Here is a 15763-nt window from a genome sequence, read left to right on the forward strand (position 1 = left end):
CAATATGAACATCAACTACTTCTGTAAGTGCTAAAATTATCAAGTGTCTGATACTTCTGATTTGGATATGAGAAGTACACAGAGTAATTCCCTACGTGAAAAAATGTACTGGAGTGAAACTTTAAAACATTAAGAGCTATAAATACCTAGTCCATGAAATTCATTCTCTAAAAAATTCATGCAAAAATTCATGCAGTAACTATCTTAGAGGTCACAATAATGAGTAAAACCAACAGGCTTATGATCATAACATCTGGTTTTCAAAGTTAGTGTTTCTATATTGTGATGCTTCTTCAATTCAATGCCTTGCTAAGTTATTGTAAAAATTTTAAGGATTGCTTCTTTAGATGTATGAATCCCTACTATGTCTGTGATATTTAAATTTATCTCTCTAATTCCCATAACTCATTTCTTCTAAATCTTAAGGACCAAACCCTTAGCAGTATCACAGCAACCAAGGATAAAATAAACATCCTCACAAATATCTCCTCACAAATATCTCATCCAATTCCTATTCTTAATCCTAGCATCATGGATTATAGTATTACAATTTTTAAAAATGTTACTTTGATGGTAGAATTGAGTTAAAAAACTTTTTGATTGGGGTTGGGATTATAGCTCAGTTGGCAGAGTGCTTGCCTAGCATTCACAAGGCCCTGGGTTCAATCCACAGCATCACCAAAAAAAAAAGAAACAAAAACAAAACAAAAGAAAACAAAACAAAAATACTGATCCAGGTAGCCTACATATTGTTATGGGCAAGTTAGTCCCTGCCAAACTTTTCTGAAAGAAAATATCCTAATGAAAATTCCTGATTTGTGCATAGTTCCCACAGTGATATTACTCCCTATAGGTTCTTGAATCTGACCCAAGTACTCTTACTTTAAGGCATGATGAAGGGGTTCTTGAATGTACAAACAGTGACAAAGCACATGTTTACTGACATGCATTTGTCCATTAAATGCTATCTTTCACTTGCTCTGTATTTTATAACATTTCATTCCACAAAAGAGTACTCACTAGTGCCATGGCCTATGGTGGGTTCTGAACTTACAAAGGTGAACAAGGTACAGCTCTCTACCTGTAAAGATTTCATGACAAACTGAAGGACATAGAAAGAAAAAAAAAAAAAAAAAAAAAAAACTAAAATGCAACACGATAAGGGACAGGAATCATATAGGAGAAAATATGGAGAGATTACTTGTAGATATACCTATACAGCTATCAAGAAAGCTTTACTTCAAAGTATTTGAACATAAAGCTTGTAGAGGGGAACGACAGTTAAGAATGCTGCATATGATTTTTGAAGGAAAGAAGTAGGAAATAACATTAAATAAAGGTTGCTATGACCTTTAGGAGGGTCTTGAAAGCAATGCAAGAGAGTCTAAATGTTTTATTTCTGTACTTAAATATGTAACATAATAATTAAAACTCTCCTGGAATAACTCATGTAATAATGTTCACATTTAACACCATGAACCCATACCTAAGTACTTCCTAAATACGTGGTATCATTCTAATAAGCAATTTATATGTATTAATGTAATTCTAATCCCAAACTTGTCAGATGAATTCTATTACCTCTATTTTACTGATGGAGTAGAAAGGAAGAGGAAATATACCCCAAACCACTAAATTCCAAGGTCACATACTAAACCTAGAAGTCTTGTCTTTGCTATTCCTGAATTTTTTTTTGGTATAGGACACTGAACTCAGTAGCACTTTACCACTGACATACATCCCCTGTCCTATTTTTTTTTTTAATTTTACATTTTGAGACAAGGTCTTGCTAAATTGCCCAGGCTGGTTCGGAAATTATCAGAATCCTGCTTCAATCTTCCAAGTTGCTGGGATTATAGGAATGTAGGAATGTGGCGCACTACCCACCTTCCTGAATGTTTGTCTTTTCTTTTTCTTTTTTTTTGGTGCTAGAGATCAAACCTAGGACTTCACACAGTCAGGCAAATAGTCTACCATGGAGCCACATCCCTAGCCCTTTCTGAAGGATTTTTAAAGCTACCATTTTTACAAAGATGGGAAAAAACCAAAATCTTGTCAAGTAACTATAAAGTGGAATCAAAAAGAAAAAAAAAATTTAACCTGGTTATTTACCTAACTAATCATTTACAAGATTTGCTTTTTCCTGAAATAAAATCAGAACTTTTCTCCTGAGAACCCACAGGGGAAAAAAAGAAAGAAAACACAAACTCACTTTTTAAAGCCTTAGAATAAAAGGCTAAGGAAGGGTGTGTATGTGCATGTTCATGTGCAAGCCGTGTGCATTTGTGTATTGTGGGCAGGAGGGGGATAGGTGGTAGAAGAACTGAAAGAGGTTAACTGGTGAAACCAAGCTCTTCCTCTTGAGGAATACTTAAAAGTTAACTTTAAAAAATTTTTGGTACCAGGGATTGACTGAACCCAGAGATGCTCAAACCAGAGTCACATCCCCAGTCCTTTTTATTTTGAAACAGGGTCTTACTAAGTTGCTGAGGCTGGCTTTGAACTTGTGATCCTCCTGCCTCAGCCTCAGCCTCCCAAGTCGCTAGAATTATAGGCTGGCACAAAAGTTAACTTTTAACCTGTTCTGACATTTCTCATTTTTTGGTCCTGGGGATTGAACCCAGGGTTGCTTTACCAATGAGCAACATCCCTGGCCCTTTTAAATATTTTATTTAGAGACAGGTTCTAGCTGAGTTGCTTAGGGCCTTGCTAAGTTGCTGAGACTGGTTTTGATCCTCCTGCCTCAGCCTCCCAAGTTGCTGGGATTAAAGGCATGTGCCACCACAGTCGGCCTATTTTGGCAATTCTAACTTTTAAAATATTTTCTTATACTTAACATTAAAATTTTATCTGTTGAAATAAAAGTAATTTCTAAAAACAGGACAATGTTAATTACTTGGATTTCAGCTATTTAAAGATCTGATCTGGCTAAATATTCCTATTCTATAAATGTATATCTGTTACCTCTGTATATTCTACTGAAATCAAACTAAATCAAGACTGTGGAAAGAGATTTTACCCTACATGTCTAAATACTTTAAAAACACACATATTTCATAAGATGTCTTCACAAAACTATTTTGTTTCAATAATGAAAAAGTAATTTCTTAAGTTAGAGAATCATCTCATTTTCCTACACTTATTTTTTAACACATTTTAAAATCAAAATGACTTTAAAATATCAGAAATAAGAAACTAATAAAAGTAGCCAAGTCTAATAAACTAGAATTAAAAGTCAAAATATAGAAATAACATAAGGTCCTGTATTAATGCCTATTCCAATCAGTGACCCTGGAAATAATTTGACAAGTGAAAAGGCAGATGCTTCCTGGACATTTCAAGTTTTTGATCACATATTTAAAAACAGAGTACATCACTTTTACCTACAAGTGGTGTCTCTGGTCCTTCTAAATCAATTAATGTAACTGTTCCCTCTCCTTAAATTTTGGAAGTGTGATTTGTTGTTTTTTTCCTTATACCCCTATAATAAATTAGAGGTCAAGTGCTGTCAACTTACTTTCCCTTACAAACTTAATAAGCTCTTGCTCACCTATTTCCTTTGTTCTTCAGGTTCTTTACTTCATGCTAACACTACCTCAACAGTATCTTGTCTTGCTCTCTCCAGTTTGTATTCAATATCTTCAATTTTTCGATCACACTGGACATTATTTTGGAGTAATTTTCCAAGAATATAGTTTATGTACATTTTAAACCATGTTTATTTAAAAACCTTCAGGAAAACTAAAAATAATAGGGAAAGCTATATGGAAAAATATGTGCAGTAAATTACCACTAAGTACTATATAAAAAACTCAAACAAGAAATAAAATATCAAGAGTCAATCTATAATTAGAAGGCTCATCTTGTATAAGAATCAGTTAAGTGAAATAATAGAAAATGTATCCCCCCCAGTAGTTAACAGCAAAAATCTTACAAAAAAGGGGGAGGGAAACAAAATGTTTTTCACATATGAATAAAAATGCTAATTTTCTGTGTTTTTATCAGTTATCTTAGGACTGATTTAAAGGGTTATTATTCAGCTATTTTTATGACTCTTAAAACATTAACATGTTGTTTTCAAAAGGTCTATATTAATTTACACTATCACTCTCCTTGTGAATTTAGTTATTGGCATTGGGTAGTCCTTAATGAGCATTTTTCTTAATAGGTGAAAAAACGTTGCTTCCCCCACCCCGCTTCTTTGTAAGATGATTTCACTGTTCTTTTTCTCTCTCTTTTTTTTTTGGGGGGGGGGGTAATATTCCAACCACCTAGAATGTTGCCTTATCTCTACATGTTCAAATGCTTTTTAAGTAAAGCTTTCTTTTTTTGATTCCATGGATTGAATTAAGGGGCACTCAACCACTGAGCCACACATCCCAGCTCTATTTTGTATTTTTTTTTCAGAAACAGGTCTCACGGAGTTCTTTAGCACCTCACTTTTGCTGAGGTTGGCTTTGAATTCTCGATCCTCCTGCCTCAGCCTTCCGAACTGCTGGGATTACAGGAATATGCCCAGCTAGTTTTCTTGATACCTCTACAGGTATAGCTACAAGTCCTCCTTTCCTAACTGGTTTACCAACTGCCCAAAATACAGCTTTCCTTATATATAATCACATTCTTGCTTACAACCTTCCTTCCAATTAAAATGTCTTCTTTCTAATTTTACAGATTATATTTATTTACCCTTAAAAAGTCTTCAAACACCAATAAAATTTCCTTCTGCTGTTGTTTTTTAAATGGTGCTGGGGATCCAACCCAAGACTTTGTACATGCTAACCAAATTCTCTACCACAGATGGATACACACACATGTATGTATAAACATACAATTATATACACATGTATATCCCCAGCTCCTCTGCTTTTTCTTAAAGCGATGTTTCTTAAAAATCTCTAGATCTGGGGGCTGGGGTTGTGGCTCAGTGGTAAAGCGCTTGCCTGGCATGTGTGAGGCCCTGGGTTCAATCCTCTACCACCACATAAAATAAAATAAAATGAAAAAATATTTTTAAAAAAATCTCTAGATCTGATTGTACACAGAACTTTGCTATTACTGGGAGTCATTATTTAAATATTTAAATAAAGTTATCTAAATTTCTTAAATCTTTTGAAATATGCCCTTAGATTAACTTTCCATGTTTAATTAAGCTCTCTCTTTATTGACAGGAAGCTTCTCAGGTAGATCTGCATGACTCCAAATCCTAAACCATGGTGTTATTCTAATTTGAATTATATATGGAAAAAAATCATTATCTATGACTCCATGTGGCCATAAAATCATCAGTGAAGACTAATAGGGCAAAAGACCATATAGAGATTAAAATTTATTCTTTGATTATAAACAAATTATGTAACTTCCCCCCAAATAACTATATTTTAGGAAAGCAGTTACCTTCAACACAGCAATCACTTTTGTTCCCAACATACACTGACATTTCCAGAAATAACTATACAATGGAATAAATTCTATCATTTTTCCAAAACACACACACACACACACACACACACACACAGGGCCAACCTTGATTATTTAAGGATAAAGTAAAATTACACACCAGAAATGGGATTTTTCAACACAGCAAATCCAGGTCTTTCAAAACTGGAACACACTGCTTCATTTCCTCACAAAACCAGTCTTATTCTGAAAGACAAAGACTTCTTTTAATTTTGAGTATGTTATAGCTTAAACATTTAGAATACAGACTATTGTAAATAATAAAAATTATTTTGCTGAACTCTTTCATTGGTAAAATTTTCAAGTTTTTACAAAGAGGGACCCCATGAATATGTTCATGGTGTTCTTTGATTAAAAATACTCAGTATTACTTAAAAATTAAAAAATGAAAGCCACTCCTGGTGGTGCATGCCTGTAGTCCCAGCTACCCAAGAGACTGAGGCAAGAGGAACATCTGAACCCAGGAGTTTGAGACCTGTCTAAGAATCATAGCCAGTCCCTGTCTCAAAATAACCAAAAACAAAAACAAAATAATTCAGAATCGGGAACCATATAAATGGATAAACAAACACAAGGCTGTCCTAATTGTGAGATTTTAGTAAAAAATACCACATAGGGCAGTTAATTATATATATCTTTATTTGAATCTGTAAACACAATATTCTTTCAAAAATAGTTTTATATCACTGAAACATCATTCAAAATTTGACATTTTAATTTTATATGAAGTATTACTTTCAAGTTCACTAAAGTAGGTTATAAAGACGTACAATTTTATCATAATTTCCTTCATTTAAACCTATGAAATTGTCTCTTCAGTCAATATTTATCTACAGTTGCCTTCTATTAAGATATCATAAAATCCTTAAATAAAAATTAAGGAATAAAGTCTTAGGAAAAGTATGCTGATATATTATTAATGGGTTCTATGAATATGTATTTTATTAATAATTACAAATCAATTCAGTATTAAGTATCTGGAACATTAAACAATTTGAAGGTTAGCCTGGCATCTGTCGAACATCATTAATTTTCAAAAGTACTATTAAAAATGTTATGTTAGTTTATTATTTCTCATATTTTTTGTGCATACGGATTCAATCTTACCACATATCAGGGAAGGAACATATTGGTTATTAAAAACAGTTGCTGCCTTTGAGAACATCCTCAAACTGGGGTTAGAGGCAAACAATTGCAAAGACAGGTGAAAGGCATGTAAAGGGTCCTATGAGGCTACAAAAGCACTGAGGGAATGCACATGAGTACAGGAAACTTTAGGGAAGGTTTCAGTGAAACACAAAGTAGTAATACTCAACCAACTATACCATAAAAATATCCTGAACTTAGCCCTGTCATTTTCTGTGTAGCATAAAGTCTCACTATACAAATGCTTAACGATTCCAAAATAAAAAAAGAAACAATTTCAAGAAATTACTCTTAAGGTCCACACAGTTTTCAGATTTTACTATATGGGTAACTTAAAGATCATGACAATTCAGCCAGAGTGCAGTGGTGCACCTATAGTCCCAGCTACCTAAGAGGCTGAGATAGGAGGACTGCTTAAGTCCAGGAGTTCAAGGTCTGCCTAGATAACATGGTAAGACTCGATCCCCTTGAGAGGATCAAAAAAAAGGTTGTGATAATTCTATTTGAGTATCAGACCTCAGAAATAAAAATAAAGAATAAATAGAAAACTGGGGGGGGGGGGGGATGCAATTTTAAAAAAGGGTAACAAATAAAATCAGAACTGATGGACAACGGTAGTAAATGTATCCAAACTCTCAAATGTACAATCCTTTAGGCATTATATTTCTATTTCTACAAAACAGGTCTTATGAATTATGGTACATCTGTCCTGTATAACAGTATGAAGCCATGAAAGATGCTTTAAAGTATTTCTGATGTTCCTAATGGGCAACAAAATAAGTACAATTAAAATGACATTTTAAATCATCAAAAACAACCCTCTGCACAGTATAAACTGTATTTATCACCATTTGGTAGAGGAAATACAAGAAATTTTTATTTTTGTCGGGTTTTTCAGTAATTTCCACATGCTCAAGGACACACACTGCATGTTTGGATCAGATAATAATGGTACAGTTGGGTAACATAACTACTGGTGATTATCCTCTGGGAAATTTGATATTCTATTGTTTTATAATTACCTTAAAAAAAATCACCTCACTCTTAAACATGCTTACTGTTAAGATCTCAGTATGAGAAATTTTTACATGGGGGAATGGGTCAAAAATATCCAGTGTTCCATCATAAAAACATGAAGTGCACTTAAGTCCAGAAATAAGGACTACATGATTAGGTATACAATTCTGAGGATGTCCGAATTTGGGGATTACAAACATCACATCAGAAGCTAATTAAGCAGACTTATGTGAACCCTTGACCAAACAAAACATCTTTCAACTACTATTCTTCCATTCTAGTATTTACTTACTGGTCCACAGAAAACTTTTCCTGATGATCCACTCAATTGTAAAGAGTCTTAGAGATATTAAAACTCACCTCTGTAATACCTTAGGCTGTTTGTCACTGAGATGTTCTGCTGTCTTCAACACAACTGCTAAAAACAAAAGGCAAACAAACAAACAAAAAAAACCCCAAAAGTTGTTAAATCAACTGTCCTCTAGTCAAGCCCTACCTAATACAGCACTCATTTAATATGCAGGTATTAAGGTTAATTATAAGCAGGTATTCAGATAAGCATGACTAGATCACTCACTAGAAACACCGACATACATTTCACATTTTTTTTTTTTTTTTTTTTTTTGCGGTGCTGGGGATTGAACCCAGGGCCTTGTGCTTGCGAGGCAAGCACTCTACCAACTGAGCTATCTCCCCAGCCCACATTTCACATTTTTAATGAACAATTTTGAGAAAAGTCAACTTGGTAAAAAATTAATTCTGCTTTGGTTAAAATATCCTCTTGTGCAAATGTAGTCGGTGTAGATTGCCAAAAACATTTTACATCTTATTTCACTCTTTATAACTGTCAGTAACTCAGGTGTACCACTGAGAATATGTCACTTCTTCTCTGCTTTAACACACAAGGGGCTGCGAACAGATCCACGCAGGTCCCTTGGGGGAAGCAGTTTCAACAAAGGTGTTTTCAGTTGCAGAGGAACTGCTAGTTTCTTTCATATAGTAGCCTCGTGCACAGTGACAGAGACTCATCTCGACTATGATCACAGTAGCAGTCTCTGAACTGGCAAGTAAATTCCTTGGCATTCTAAATGCCAAACTTCTCGCTTCCTCAAGGCTCCGTAATAAGAAGGATAGGAGGAAAACACCTCCCCCAACGTAGGTGGTTTCAAAGAACCAAATCCTCCCAGTCTTAACAAGGACGCCCCTACGGCTACTACCCTGGTGGAAAACATGGCAAGTTCCCGAAATGCACTTCCAAAGTGAGAAAACACTGCTCAGAGAAGTGCAGAATCCAAAAAACCTCTCATACTCTCGAGGAGGGTTCACAGGATTACCTTCCAGGCCCACGAGTAAGCCTCCCCAATCTTTCTCTCCCGCTCGGCGGGAGAGGAAGCCTCGCCCCCTTACACCCCGCCCCCACACCCACCCCACGGCGGGGAAACTTACTTTAACCATGGCCGCCTGCGGCCCCTTCACTTCCGGTGCCGGTGCCGCTAAAGCTGCGCCATCCCCTAGTCAATCGGACAACCACAGCCTCCAACTCACGTTTTCGACAGCTCTGCGACTCCACCGACCTTCACTGAATGCTGTCCTGGAGCGAACGGTGAATGGGTGCCTCATTAAAATAAATCTAGCAGATAAAGCCTCCGCTCTCTTCATGCCAGAAACATAAAATGCGATAGAGCTGCGGCCACAGCTGCCGGGACAAAATGGCGCCGAGAAGCCGGTTTAGCGCAGGCGCCTTGGAAAGACCCTGCCCCGCCCCCGTGCAAGCCCCTGGCTGCAGTTCTGGGTTCCGTTTCCATGGGACACTCCACCGCCAATCCTCGTGGCGAACTGCTCTTCCTGACCCCTCAATTCACCAATCAGTGCTCAGTCAAGCACATCCGGAGTCGTCCCTCCCAATCATTTCTCAGGACTTGCTTACTCAATCCCTGATTCTCCAATAACGTTGGTCTTCGAAGACAGCCAATCATAAGTGGAAGATGTCCTACCTGCTGTTTTTCCCACCAATCCGTGAAGTTTCACATCTACATCCAATGAGAACGGCAGGTAACGAGCTCCAATCCAAAGCTCTTCGGCGTCATGGGCAGCCAATAGGAGTTCGTGTAGAAGCGAGTCTGCTCAACAGCTTGTTATTTGGTGGATTGTGGCAGTAAATCGGGGCGAGTGGGGAATCCGGCGCAGGAACTGCCGCCGCGGCCCGGAGTGGTGCTTCCCGGACGGGGGCCCACGGCGGTCAGTTGGGTGGAGGACTAGAGAGCTGACAGCTCGCACTTCACCCGCAGTAGGTAGGTGGGGAGAAGGGAAGCGGGTATACTGAATGGTCTAAGCGGCAGTAGCAGCTGGTGCTGCTGCCCGGGGTCCCGGTGCAGTTGGAAGCTTGGGAGGTGGGGAGGAGGATGCTAGGCAAGCGGTGCAGCGAGCGCAGGAGAAGTGGCAAGTCAGGGAACAGCGGCAGCAACTGCAGGAACCGCCGCGGCAGCCCCCTCCTCGGCCGCTTCTCCGGGTTACCCGGGAAAATGGCTGTGGGGCTGGCCGCGCCGCTAAGTTTGCTTCCGCGCGGCGAGAAGCCGGCTGCTTGGAGGAGCCGTCCCTCAACTCCGTGGTGCGTCCTTCTCTATGGAGTCCGTGGCAGGACCCGGGGGGCTGGGGACTGGGGGCTGGTACCTCTCCGGGCTGTACAAAAAGTTGAGGCGGGCGCGGGAGGAGGCGGCGGCTGCCTCTGTGCGGCTCCCCTCCCCTCCCACACCCTGCCCGGTCCGGGCCACCTCCCCTCCTCCTCCCCGCCCCACAGCCCCCTCCTCTGAGCGGGGCTCCCCTCGCGCTCGCGGCTCCGGGCAGCAGGCCGCCGCCCCTGCCCCTTCGGGTGAAGGAGCGCTTCTCCTTCCTGACATGGTGCAGAGCGAAGGAAGGAGAGCAATGGCGCCGTGACACTCCGCTGCCGCCACCGCGGGCCCGGGGCGGGCCGAGGGGGACGAGCGGCGGAGGCGGGGCGCGGGCCGAAGTCAGGGTATCCAGGGGGCGGCTGAGTGGAGGCTCGGCGGTCGCCCCTGAGGAGGACTCGGGGAAGCCCAGACCGTGCCCTGCCCTTTTCCAGGGCGAACAGTCCAGGGGCTCCGAGTTAAGCATTCCGGATCAAAGTGACCAGCGAGGCGGGGGCGCGGTGGGCCGCTGACGAGCTCCGGGGTGGAACAGGCTGCCCTTTGGCGCCCGTGGGGTTCTCGTTGCCCTCTCAGCTCTTGCGTCCGGCTGCCCTCCGAGGGGTCTTATCCCTTGGCTGCTGAGGGTTCTGCCCCTCCCCGCTGCCGTTTGTTTACTTTCTTTTCCTGGGTCGCTCCCCGCTGTTGACTGATTCTGTGCCTGTCTTCCCTCCCCATGGTTCTGTCGACAGCCAAGATAACTCGTTGAGCTGGAACCCCACAGATCACCAATAAAAATGAAGGTAAGTGGAATCAACTCATCTGAACCTCGTGCCCTGGCCACTGCCAGTCCTGGGGCTGGTGCCTTGGAATGTCATCCTTTTGTTACTCAAAATTGATTTCTGTACTAAGCAGCACTTTCGGAAAATGAGAACATGTGAAAGGGTGAGAAATATGTGTAATGCAGTCAGGTCAGCTCTCTTGTAGCAGTTAACACTTTGGAAAGACTGGGACAGCCTTTCAATTGTTGTCCATTCGGCTAGTATTTTTAAACACTTCCTGTGTTGGCAGCAACCTTTGCAGAAGTAGAGCTTTTGTCTTGCTTTGGTTCTTTGGGGAATTTTTTGAAAATATTATTTTTGTCGTGCCATTTTCTGAGAGAAAGAATATAGGGACTGAGTAAAGGAGATACTTTCTTGGGGATAAAGCAGACTTCTACGTTTATAGTAGAAGTTGAACTCAGAACATTTAATACTTAGTTTTAGTTTAATCTTTATAGTAAACATTTTAAAACATATATCCATCCTTGAAAACACATATGCACATTCTTCTGAAGACTCCTAACCTTGGAAACATATGGATGTTTGAAAAAGAAAGGAAGGTCTCATAGCATTGTGAAGTGCTGGGGCCATTGAATGTTTTTGGGTATATATTTATTTGTCACACATATTCATCTTCAGTTTGCAATCTTTGTAAATGCCCTTGACTTTACGAAGTACCTGACCCATGTCTTATTCACAATTTTAGTACATTAAGCTCTAAAAGGACAATTTCCTGAACTTTCTCATCTTCCTATTTTCTTGAAGTGACACATCTAACCTCTAATATTACTTGGGAAAACTTACTGGAAATGAGCACAGTTGTTTTCTATTTAAAAATATGTAAATAAAGTAAACAGTTACCTTTGTGCTTAGTTATGTTGAATTGAATTTATGAATATGCATAACTTTTGGAAAAAATAGGTAAAATGACAGACTGAAATAGTGTCATCCTGTTACTGTGAAGATTAAAATGAATGATAGAATGAAATTTCTCATCTTTCAAAGTATCATTCTGATCATGATCATTTGCTAAAAGTAGATATTTCTAACCAGGCGTGGTGGCACATGCCTATAATCCCAGCAACTTGGAAAGTTGAGGCAAGAGGATCATGAATTCAAAGCCAGCCTCAGCGTTAGCAAAGCCCTACGCAACTCAGTGAGACCTTGTTTCAAAATAAAACATAAAAAGGGATGGGATGTGGCTCAGTGGTAAAGCACCCCTGGGTTAAATGCCCTGTAACTAAAATAAAAGTAGACATTTCTTAGTAAAGCTTTATTTATTTATTTATTTATTTATTTTAATACCAAGAAGACCAGTGTGATAAACTAGGTACCGTTGCAGTCTTGAGGTATCAGTTCATATCTGCATTCACCAATTGAATTCCTTTACCTTTCAGTTACAGCTTTTAGCCAGTGAATTTTCCAAAAGGGTTGACTTCCTTTCTTATCTGTGTAGGTAAACTACATCTAAAACAATGTTGCCTTTATACAGCTATATCAACAGTTAATTATGTATTGGTAGTGTTAGGTTTAGTAGAAATATTTCTTTTAATTTGAAAACAGAATTATTGGCAGCCATACATGAATAAGTTTTATGAGATATTTAATAGAATTTTTTGTTTTATTTTTAAATTTTTTATATAAATGGTATTTTTTTATAAGACATTTTGTATGTGGAGAAGAAAATTTTATTTTCTTTCTGATAATTTCTAATTACAACTTTAAAACATTTTATGGTATCAGGAAATCAATATATAAAATTGGCATATAAAATGAAACTTTGTTAATAAAATGTTTGCTTTGGGGGTTTTCACATTATCAATTATATTAATAAGCAAATACTGTTTAATGTTCTAATCGCTTTAAATACAGAACTTTTCAATGCTGCTTCAGACTGGGGTAGGGAAAATAGTACTGACATTCACAGTTTTATGTTCCTTTCATCAGGCGGCGGATGAGCCTGCCTACCTGACAGTGGGAACTGATGTCAGTGCCAAGTACCGAGGTGCCTTCTGTGAGGCAAAGATTAAAACGGTGAAAAGGCTGGTGAAAGTTAAGGTAATATATATATATATTTATGCATATATGTGTATTTTTTTATTGTAACAACTTTATTAACTGGTTTAAAGAGATTAGAGTTTTATTAGAGATTAGAGTTAACTAGAGGGGAAGACTGAAAATCAATATTTTGTTTATTGAACCTATATTATGTGAAAGCATTGTTATAACTAAACATACAGGAAAAGCACATATTAAAAATTGAGAAATAACTCCAAATGAGAAATTATTCCAAAATGCTTCTATCAAAGTACCATGCTCATGATACTCCTATTATTTGAATCTTTCCTTTTTGTAGTAGCATAGTTATTATACTCTTTTTTCTCCTCTTTCATAATGTTCAGGTAGAGACAGTTTTGATAATTAGGAAGAACAGTACAACAGGAATTGTGTTTTCAAGACAACATTAAAAATGAATCAAAAAGTTGATTAAGATTTTTTATGACCAGAAAAAATTAAAGTTAATATATTACTATATAATATATTACAGAAATATATTATATTACCGTATAATATATATATTACTATATAATATATTATAGAAAATAGAGATGAATTATATAGCTTACTTTTTAGAAACTTAACTTTTTTGTTTCCTTCTAATAATTTTTTCTACATAAATATAGTTTTTAATAGTTTTTGTTATTTAAATGCAAAAGAATCTGTTTATAAAAACATTTTTGACATTATACATGAGCTATAAAATATAGTTCATCAGAATCGTCCTTGATAACATCCCGAAGAGATTCTCTGTGGTGGTTTAGGTTTTGTAATGTGCCTGCCATTATTGTTGTTGTTGTTATTGGATCATGCTGTACCTGCAGTTTGCAGTTTGTTCACTTACATATCTGATGTTTTCTTGCCAGAATTAAGCACGAAAAAGAGGAAACATCTGACTTGTTCTATCCCTGACACCTATAATTGAGCCTAATACATAGCAGGTCCTTAAAATTTGTTGAATAAATTAATGAATGAACTAGAGCAGTGACTCTAAAAGTGTGGCTCCCAGACATGCAGCCTCAGCCTCATCTGGGAACTTGTTCACAGTGAAAATTCTTGGGCCCTTTTCTGACTTGTTTCCAAATCAGAAACTGTAGGGGTAAAGTTCAGCAATTGTGTTTTAGCAAGCTCTCCAAATGTTTCTGGTGCATGTTAAACGTTGAGAACCATTGAACTTGAGAAATGTGGTTTGTGTGGTAGATAGAGTTTCCCATGATTTTTTAAAAATTTTTGTTTAAATTTTGATCTGCCACTAAAACTTTTCTTTAAGTATGATTAGGATGTTGTTTGATATTTATTTCTTCTTTGTTTTAATAGCCTTCTAACCATGTAAGATTTAATTCCTAAATATTTAGTGAGAATCTTGGAACATTTTTACTTTTTTAAATATTGTGGTTCTCATTTACTGACACAGTAATTACTTTAGGATTGTTTTTATTATATATACCTAGAATATGCTTATTTGTGTGATTGCTTTAGTATGGATAGTAGTTACCCCATATGGGAGGAAGGAGGATTAGAAAGGAGCACCAGTTTGTAACTGAATTGCTCATGCTTATTGTTCAGATTAAGGACTTCTGGTTTTAAGTAGGCAATGAAGTTTGATATCTATTTAAAAAGAATTTTATAATAACCAGAATTTCTTATGTCAGTGATAAAATGTACTAAAGTTAGTTTTAAAGTTATACAGTAGTCATTATAAATTATAAATTCTCTATAGTTCATTCACTCAGTAAAGTTACTAATGCCTATAATATGCGTTGACACGGGCCTACTGCTGGGCTTATAGTAGTAAAAGGAAATCCCAGGCTCACAAGGGACTCACAGTTAATGAGAAGGACAATAAACATAAATACAAGACAATGTAATAATCAGAGGTAATCACAGGATACTAAGAAAGCATACTTAAAGACATGGTTGTTACAGTGTTAACATAAATGTATTGTTTTAAACTTAAGCATGCAAATTATTGTGCAAAAATATTTTTCAGGTACTCCTGAAACAGGATAATACAACACAATTGGTGCAGGATGACCAAGTAAAGGGTCCTTTAAGAGTACGTATGTTATACAGTTTAAAATAATGAATTGTAGACTTGTATCATAATTTACTGAATTTTACAATTGTAAAATTTTGTAAAATTTTACAGTTAACATTTTAAAAGAATGTTAAACAGAAAATAAAAATACAAATAAGATATTTCTATACTTAGTATAAATCATGCAATATTTGTAGTTAGTATAAATCGTGATATTTAATATACATATAAACATGTTAAATATTCACCCATCTTTTGTTTTAAATTATTAGACTGAATATCTTTATTTTTTACATCGTTGCCATATCTGAGATGATGCCTGCTAAGTTATATACCAGTGTTGTAAGCTTGAATATTATGTTATTCTGATTTACCAAGTAAACTATATGTTCATTTCATAATTCAATTTAATGAATACCTTTATTATGTGTTCTGTCCATTTTGGCCATTTGTTTATGTAATAAATCTTTGTTATGTCAGAGTACCACTTCGGTTATTATCTGATATACAAAGGTCTGGAAGCTGAAAGAAGGTCAACTGGTCCATCCTTCTGTCTCCAGGTGAACCTTTATCTAAAAGGTCCC

General features: G+C 37.3%; 1 protein-coding gene and 1 long non-coding RNA gene across 2 annotated transcripts in view; one reads left to right on the plus strand and one right to left on the minus strand.

The window, feature by feature from the left end:
* The window catches only part of LOC124977180 (uncharacterized), an 18366-nt gene extending 9085 nt beyond the window's left edge, over positions 1-9281 (minus strand). The window contains exons 1-3 of the long non-coding RNA XR_007107115.1: positions 9067-9281; positions 7981-8038; positions 5558-5643 (exon numbers count right to left, since the gene is read on the minus strand). This is a non-coding gene — a long non-coding RNA (uncharacterized LOC124977180). The remainder of the gene's footprint in view (positions 1-5557; positions 5644-7980; positions 8039-9066) is intronic.
* A 459-nt stretch (positions 9282-9740) lies between these two features.
* The window catches only part of Arid4a (AT-rich interaction domain 4A), a 70232-nt gene continuing 64209 nt past the window's right edge, over positions 9741-15763 (plus strand). The window contains exons 1-4 of the mRNA XM_047539435.1: positions 9741-9911; positions 11015-11065; positions 13031-13141; positions 15132-15197. Of these exons, the coding sequence (XP_047395391.1) occupies positions 11060-11065; positions 13031-13141; positions 15132-15197 (183 nt within the window). The 5' untranslated portion in view covers positions 9741-9911; positions 11015-11059. The remainder of the gene's footprint in view (positions 9912-11014; positions 11066-13030; positions 13142-15131; positions 15198-15763) is intronic.

This window comes from Sciurus carolinensis, chromosome 2 (genome assembly GCF_902686445.1).
Source record: "Sciurus carolinensis chromosome 2, mSciCar1.2, whole genome shotgun sequence".
In the NCBI taxonomy this organism is placed as follows: Eukaryota; Metazoa; Chordata; class Mammalia; order Rodentia; family Sciuridae; genus Sciurus; species Sciurus carolinensis.